The sequence below is a fragment of the Misgurnus anguillicaudatus genome, chromosome 17 (assembly GCF_027580225.2).
Source record: "Misgurnus anguillicaudatus chromosome 17, ASM2758022v2, whole genome shotgun sequence".
Classification (NCBI taxonomy): domain Eukaryota; kingdom Metazoa; phylum Chordata; class Actinopteri; order Cypriniformes; family Cobitidae; genus Misgurnus; species Misgurnus anguillicaudatus.
In genome coordinates, this window is record NC_073353.2 from 5204691 (window position 1) to 5212500 (window position 7810).

At 35.1% G+C, this 7810-nt stretch overlaps 1 protein-coding gene across 1 annotated transcript in view; it reads right to left on the reverse strand.

Annotated features, from left to right (window-relative positions):
* Positions 1 to 378: 378 nt before the first annotated feature.
* Positions 379 to 7810, reverse strand: part of pde11a (phosphodiesterase 11a) — an 86005-nt gene continuing 78573 nt past the window's right edge. Inside the window, exons 15-20 of the mRNA XM_055215338.2 lie at positions 7754 to 7810; positions 6246 to 6323; positions 6097 to 6160; positions 5922 to 5996; positions 5563 to 5646; positions 379 to 1173 (exon numbers count right to left, since the gene is read on the reverse strand). The exon at positions 7754 to 7810 is cut by the window's right edge and continues 44 nt beyond it. Coding sequence (XP_055071313.2) covers positions 1003 to 1173; positions 5563 to 5646; positions 5922 to 5996; positions 6097 to 6160; positions 6246 to 6323; positions 7754 to 7810 — 529 coding nt within the window. The 3' untranslated portion in view covers positions 379 to 1002. The remainder of the gene's footprint in view (positions 1174 to 5562; positions 5647 to 5921; positions 5997 to 6096; positions 6161 to 6245; positions 6324 to 7753) is intronic.

The following is a 7810-nucleotide window of genomic DNA, read 5'->3' on the forward strand; positions in this document are numbered from 1 at the left end:
TTGAGTTTTTTTAAAAAGAGTCGTAGTCGGCTTAATCTACAGTGAATGTAAATAATGTTACTGTAATGTATTTTGAAGTGGCTTTTTGACTTTATAAAGGCACAAATATTAATCAAATATATAAATCAATTTAAAATACAAATGGATAAAATCAAACATCATAAATGCCTGACTGACAAGACCATCGTGAAGTTTAATGTGTTTAAAGAAATAAATGAAGAAATAAAATGAGTAATGTTTGGGTTTGAGGTAATACTGTAAACACGAGGAAGCTCATGAAGAACGCAAACATAATGCATCAATTTCACGCAGCATGTCTGAGCTTATTAATGAAGATAAAACAAGCAGTGAATGTGAAGACAACAGTAGCATCCCAGCTCTAATGATATACAGTATGAACTTTAATGCGGGGTTGCATGCATTATCATTGGGAAAGGCTTTTAAACAAGGCACAGAACAGCGCTGGAGTGGATTTGCATCGCAAGCATTACCAAGAGCCCGAAAGCTCCACGAACCCCCGATTTTGGAATAAATATAAACAACACAGGCAAAACCGTACAAACTCTCCATTCATCATCTGCCGAAATACATACAATACAGAATCGAGCTCCAGTGCTTATGATATGTGTTCATTTACCAATGCAAACATAGCTACAAAGGGAAACAATGCTATAATACTGTTAAAACTGTGAGAAACCTTCTTCGACGGAAGTAGCTTATAAAAACGATCAACCAATCACGAGTCTTCTCGCATGCTAGCCCTAATTTAGCTTATTTAGCCTGTTAGCTCCCTGGGCTTTACGGTGTCTCTCAGAAGTCAGTGCTAACTAAAAGTGCACACTTCAGTACAAACTCGGTCACAGTTGACCGCCGTCCTCACAGACGGTTGAGGTTACACCTGCCGGTCTGAAGCGTGCAGCAAAGGATAAAACTCCTCTTGCGCGTGCAACACTGCGGTCAAAGAGAAGCGTTTGGCAAAACGTGTCGTATCGGTCCCATGAGTTAGCTTGCGCAGTTGCAGCTGGATGCTGTGGCGTCGCCGTCGCATGAACTTCCAGGACTGCTGGTTTCCTGACTGCGTTGGTGCCTGTGGTGAAGTTCCTCCCATTTTGCACGGTTGCCCTTGATCAGTTCAACCATCGGCTGCAGTTTAGGGTTTAACTTGGCAAAAGTCTGGGGAGAGAGAAAAAGACGGAGTGGATTTCTAGCACTTTGATGCTTTTCTGTCTTTCTTACATTCTTATTTTCAACCCAACATTGGGTCAAAAAGGGAAAAAACCCAGACGGTTGGTAAATCAACCCAGAAAATGTTTAGATGGGTTGAAAAAACTACCCATCATAGATTAAACTAAACAACGCGTTCGGGTTTGTTCCTTTTTGATCAGACATTATAAGTGAAGACTCAGAGCTGTTATCCTTGCAAATGAAGGTGACAAAGAGAATTAAATGAAGGGGTGCCAATAATTGTGTCCAGTGTGTATTAGAGAAAAACACTTATTTCATAATGTAATTTCCCCTCCACTATCAATTGTTTCACGTCAATGAAACATCATATTTTTGTGATTTTTTGTATAAAAAAATCACAAAAGGTCAAAGTGCTGCAAACTAAGCGCTCTTCCGCCATAAAATACAGTTTTCATTTTCATCCGCTTAAAAAATCGCCACCATACTTACTAGTGTAACAAATCGTGTAAGAGTCTTTAAATAGGAAAAACAAGGAAATGTTTGGTGGCTTCTACATTCATCCCTGTTTGGATCCTAAGGAATGAATGGAGCTAGGCTAAATGCTAACACATTCACGACACGCTGTACAAAGATAAAGTGCACGCATTGAATAAAGATAGGTATGTATTAATTTGTCTAAGTTGAGGTAAGAACATAGTAAAATATAAAAAAATGTTAGTGTTTTCCTTTAAAAGAAGAAACAATGTAGATTCTTTTTTATAACTTTCTTTTAGCCATGACTGTAAATGTATAACAGACACAACTGTGATTGGTTTTAATGCTCAACTCTACATAACACATAAAAATAATCTGATGCAAAGAAAACAGATCTAAATTTATAGTTTGTTTAATTCGCTTTGGTACTATTTTCACAAGTATGTGGTAAAACCTCACAACTGTTAGTTCAAAACTCAAAGCAGATCATCAAATAGTTTTTTCAAACATGTAATCATGTTCAATTGACTTTTTCACCACACTTAATCATTGTGTCATCAAAGAAATACCTTTCATATGAAGTAATTGTCTTTCACAATGCAATGCTCACAATACTTTTGATATGCTTCTCATCTCATTCGTGTAAATACATTTGACCAGCACTAAATCCAACTGATCTTAATGGTTAATCACTGAAACATTTGGTAAATCTATATATTTTCATTTCAGCAATATACAGTATGTGGATTTTGAGAACTACAAAAATAAAACCTGTGTTTGTACGAACATATAAATTATGTGTAACCACACATGATAAAATACTCTTTATTGCTAATTGATTTAACAATTTTTTTATACGCTTTGGTACTATTTTCACAAGTAACGTGTACATTTTCAGAACTCTTAGTACAAAAGTCCAAACTGATCACACTTGTAACGCAGCTAGTCATTCTATCAAAACTTTATGTAATGTTTTCAGTAAGTTGCACATGTTTTCAGTTCAAATAATCAAATTACTGTAATATGTAATGAGAGCATTTGGTTTAATCACCGAAACACAACGATATGATCTTATTTCAGTTTAGTACCTTTAACAATCAGTTCATCCAACAGCAAACAATGCAACATGTTTCAAATCAGCTTAAAAGTGCTGAAATTAATATGCTACAATACTATAAAATACATATTACACAGTTTCACATTAGGCAATACACTTACATTACCCAACATTTATATAATCTATCATTTCCAAAATATCCATTTTATGTGTAATCAAGTGAAGGATCAATGAAGACATCCTCTACAATCATTTGAGCAAATTACAGTAGTTTTTTTCAGATATAATTGTAACATAGGTATACTTTCTATGATGTAACTGAATGAGAACATAACATTTAGTGCACACATTACATTACATTACAGTAATTTGGATCGAGCCTGTCTTTGGCCGTAGATTTTTGTCCACCTCTTTGACCTCTCTGTGGGTCCCCATGCCCACCTCTCTGACGGATCCCTTGTCCACAAGATCTCCCTATTCCTTGCTGTCTGTCCTGCTTCATGTTGAAAGAAATTGCCAGTGTTTACACCCCCACTTTTACAGTATATCTACTGTAATGACCAACTGTGGTTACCACTATGTAAAATCAATTAGCAATAAAGAGTATTTTATCATGTGTGGTTACACATAATTTATATGTTCGTACAAACACAGGTTTTATTTCTGTAGTTCTCAAAATCCATATACTGTATATTGCTAAAATGAAAATATATAGATTTACCAAATGTTTCAGTGATTAACCATTAAGATCAGTTGGATTTAGTGCTGGTCAAATGTATTTATGCAAATGAGATGAGAAGCATATCAAAAGTATTGTGAGCATTGCATTGTGAAAGACAATTACTTCGTATGAAATGTATTTCTTTGATGACACAATGATTAAGTGTGGTGAAAAAGTGAATGTATCATATTGTGTGTTGTACTAAGTCAATTGAACATGTGATTAAATGTTTGAAAAAACTGACTATTTGATGATCTGCTGTGAGTTTTGTACTAACAGTTGTGAGGTTTTACCACATACTTGTGAAAATAGTACCAAAGCGAATAAAAAAAAAAACTGTACATAGTGGTAACCACAGTTGGTCATTACAGTAGATATACTGTAAAAGTGGGAGTGTAAACACTGGCAATTTATTTCAACATGGAGCAGGACAGACAGCAAAGAATAAGAAGATCTTGTGGACAAGAGAGGTGGGCACGGGCACCCACAGAAACCTCAAAGAGGTGGACGAAAATCTACTGCCAAATGCTCAAGACAGACTTGATCCAAATTACTGTAATGTAATGTGTGCACTAATGTTGTGTTTTGTTCTCATTCAGTTACATTATAGTAGACCTATGTTACAATTATATCTGAAAAATAAAGACGAATTTGTCCAAATGATTGTAGAGGATGTCTTCATTGATCCTTCACTTTATAACACATAGGATGAATATTTTGGAAATGATAGATTATATAAATGTTGGGTAATGTTAGTGTATTGCCTAATGTGAAACTGTGTAATATGTATTTTATAGTATTGTAGCATATTAATTTCAGCACTTTTAAGGCTGATTTGAAACATGTATGTTGCATTGTTTGCTGTTGGGTGAATTGATTGTTAAAAGTACTAAACTGAAAGATGATCATACTGTTGTGTTTCGGTGATTAAACCAAATGTTCTCATTACATATTACAGTAATTTGATTATGTGGACTGAAAACATGTGCAACTTACTGAAAGCATTACATCAAGTTTTGAAAGAATGACTTGCTGCGTTACAAGTGTGATCCGTTTAAATTTTTGTACTAAGAGTTTTGAAAATGTACACCTTACTTGTGAAAATAGTACCAAAGCAAATAAAAAAACTGTAATGCTGCCATCGATGCTTGTCTTCATTCATTTTCACATTTCATTTTGATCATATGTCTTAATAAAAAAAATGTATTGTAAAGGGTTAGTGTGCTCCCTTGTCTTGAATTTAGGGGCATTTTTAATCATCTTGAGCCCTATTTGGCCAGTAATTGTTTCTTATGAAGATGTTTGTAAATATATATTTACATGATAAAACTGATGCGTTTGGATGGAGATAAACTTGTGGTGGATATGTGATTCTGAAAATGCGCTGCTCACGTGGTAAATTACATGATCATTCACATGACCTGGATACTGGATACCATGGTTAATATGTATATGGAATATGTATAACTGAATACATTTTAAAATTGTATTTGGCACCTGTTGCTGTTTTCGCGATTTTTTTCTTTTATATCAGTTTTCACTCGCTGTGGTGAAGCGATGATGAAACTTTATTCTCATATACTTCTCATAATTTAAAAAAACTGATGCAGAATAAATGCAAAGCGCATGACCATACAATGCTTTGGTCTAAAAAGATTTGCAGAATGACCTTTGCATTGATCATCCCCTTTTATAAACTTGAGGTTAGAGACACCTGCCATAAACCATACAGTGTGCATGTGTGCACGTAAAATATATGCAGCACACAAGCAAAAGGGAACATGAGGAATACTAATAGGAAAGGAGAGAGAGAGAGAGATTGGTGAAAGTTAAAAGACTCCCACACATGGCACTTGTGTGTGACCGGCATGATCCTTTAAACCCACACAAACACACAAGGTGAATAAATCTGCTCTGTGGCTTTTCAACTCATTCATACATGTAGGTCATTATCACACTGAATGTCTGTGAGTGTTTGTAGGAGTGAATATTATTGCTCAGATTTAAGGTTTAGCCTCAGTAAACAGAGCACATGGTTACTGAATCTGTTTTTGAGCATATTTGAATGCAAATGTACTCTTCATGTATTTATAAATGATGCTGATGCATTATGGGATAGCGTTACCTCATACAGCGGAGCACAGATGCCATCGATCCATTCCAGCTGTAACCCTGGCAGCTCATCCTTACGGTTTCGGTCAAAAATAGCCTATTACATAGATACACAAATAAAACGTATGAATGTATAAAACGTAAACTTATGTTTGTTTATATTATAGTTTTAATACGATACAAAATAACTGCTTGCCATGATCTCTCAAAAAAAAAAAATTAGCTCATTACTGAAAATCAAATTAAGACTTTTGCTCAAGTTTCTTAGATTTTCCTACTAGATAAAATGTTCATGTGTGCATGCGTGCGCAAGTTTTATGAATTGTTCTCTGATCTCCACAGAATGATATGTGCTCGAGCTGATCATCTTACCGATGGAGTGAGTTTCAGTTCTGATCTCTCTCTGTCTCCCTGTTCGAAAAACTCACTGGTCACCAGCTCCGCCACCTGTTAGACAACAACAAAGACAACCAACTTAACCTACCTCAGTCTGCACCGCACACGCCTTTCCTCTCGGCTGTGGTGCATTGTGGGTAAGAGGGCTTACCTTACGTGATATTTCCCAGGGTTTAGTCACAGCTCCCAGATCGCATGCCGTCATCAACATTGACCTGAAAACAGTTCAAAGCCATAAACCTCTGTGTGTGTTAATCCTGCGCAGATTAAATCTTATCTAAAATAATATGTGTAACTGACCTGCACATATCTCTGTGATCCTTCACATTCCAGTTATATTCACCTTTATTTACCAGCTCAAAGAAGGAATTTCTGTTCCTGTGAATGAGATTTTCATCAGCACCTGCAGTTCAATGTCTCACCACAGGGTGGCAGTATAAGCTTAATGAAACATACAGTACTGTGTGCGCTCACCACAACTGCTTTCTTAACTGTTAGAAAAGTCCCAGCAAAAGCAATACGCCGTAATACAATGTGTATTACACTGGACCACAAAGCCAGTCATAAGGGTCAGATTTATACATCATCTGAAAGCTGAATAACTAAGCTGCCTGTTAGGATAATACACTATTGGACCGAGATAAAACTATTTGAAAATCTGGAATCTGAGGGTGCAAAAACATCAAAATATTGAGAAAATCGCCTTTAAAGTTGTCTAAATAAAGTCCTTAGCTAATGATAAATACATTTTTTATATAAATGTACAAAATATAATTAAAAGCAATAATTTTCACCCATACACTGTATTGTTGGCTATTGCTACAAATATACCTGTGCTAATTATATGAGGTTTTGTGGTCCAGGATCACATGTTAGATTAGATTTCATTATTTTCATTGCATGACACATACAATGATATTTTAGTGCAATGTACATGTAACATTAACACACATAAAATAAACTTATACACCACTTTGTACATCTAACATACACATAAACACCTGAAGACCTAAAGGGGACATTTCACAAGACTTTTTTAAGATGTCAAATAAACAATTTTAAAACACCTTGTCCTGTTTAATTTTAACATATTTCGTTAACATTGTTTTGTCTTAAGATGCACACCTATAGTGTTTTTGTAAGGTATGTTTGTAAAAACTTCTAATATTAATAATCCTGGATTAACCTAAACCCTGTCCGGGAAAACGCTCCAAAAGTAACTGAATTAATATGTGGTCTAATACAGTGGTTCTCAAACTGGGGGCCGCGAGATGGTGCCAGGGGGGCCCTAGTTTTATGACATTTTATAAAATACATTAATTTATCATGAATTCTGTGAAATTAAACCAAAAAAAAAAAAAAAAAACAAGGCAGCACTACTTTGTGTAATTTAATGTTTTGTTTAATTAAAATGTGAAGTTTTAGAACTGTTTTTGTCATAAATTTTCTTTGGGGGGGGGCGCAAAGGAATGCACCATACACAAAGGGGGCCGCACGCTGAAAAAGTTTGAGAACCACTGGTCTAATAAAAGCTTTATGAATAATGATTAGGAAACAATTAGCATTTGAAATTGGTTTGGATGAGATCCACATATCATCAAGTTTTTGTAACTACATTCTGGCAAAATAATTCCTCTTTATTGAAGGTGATATTTTAGTTTCAGTGCGTTATCATAAAACCGAATTCAGTTGATGTGTACGATGTCTCTTTTAAACCTCTCTATGATAAGTTTTTCTCTGATAATAATAAAAAGTGACATTTACAACAAGATTCAAACTGTCCTGTAATGAAGCTGTGTAATACTTACTGAAAGTAAAGTGTGAGGTCTGTAGCCAGAATGGATTGTTTTAGGAGCTGCATGAGT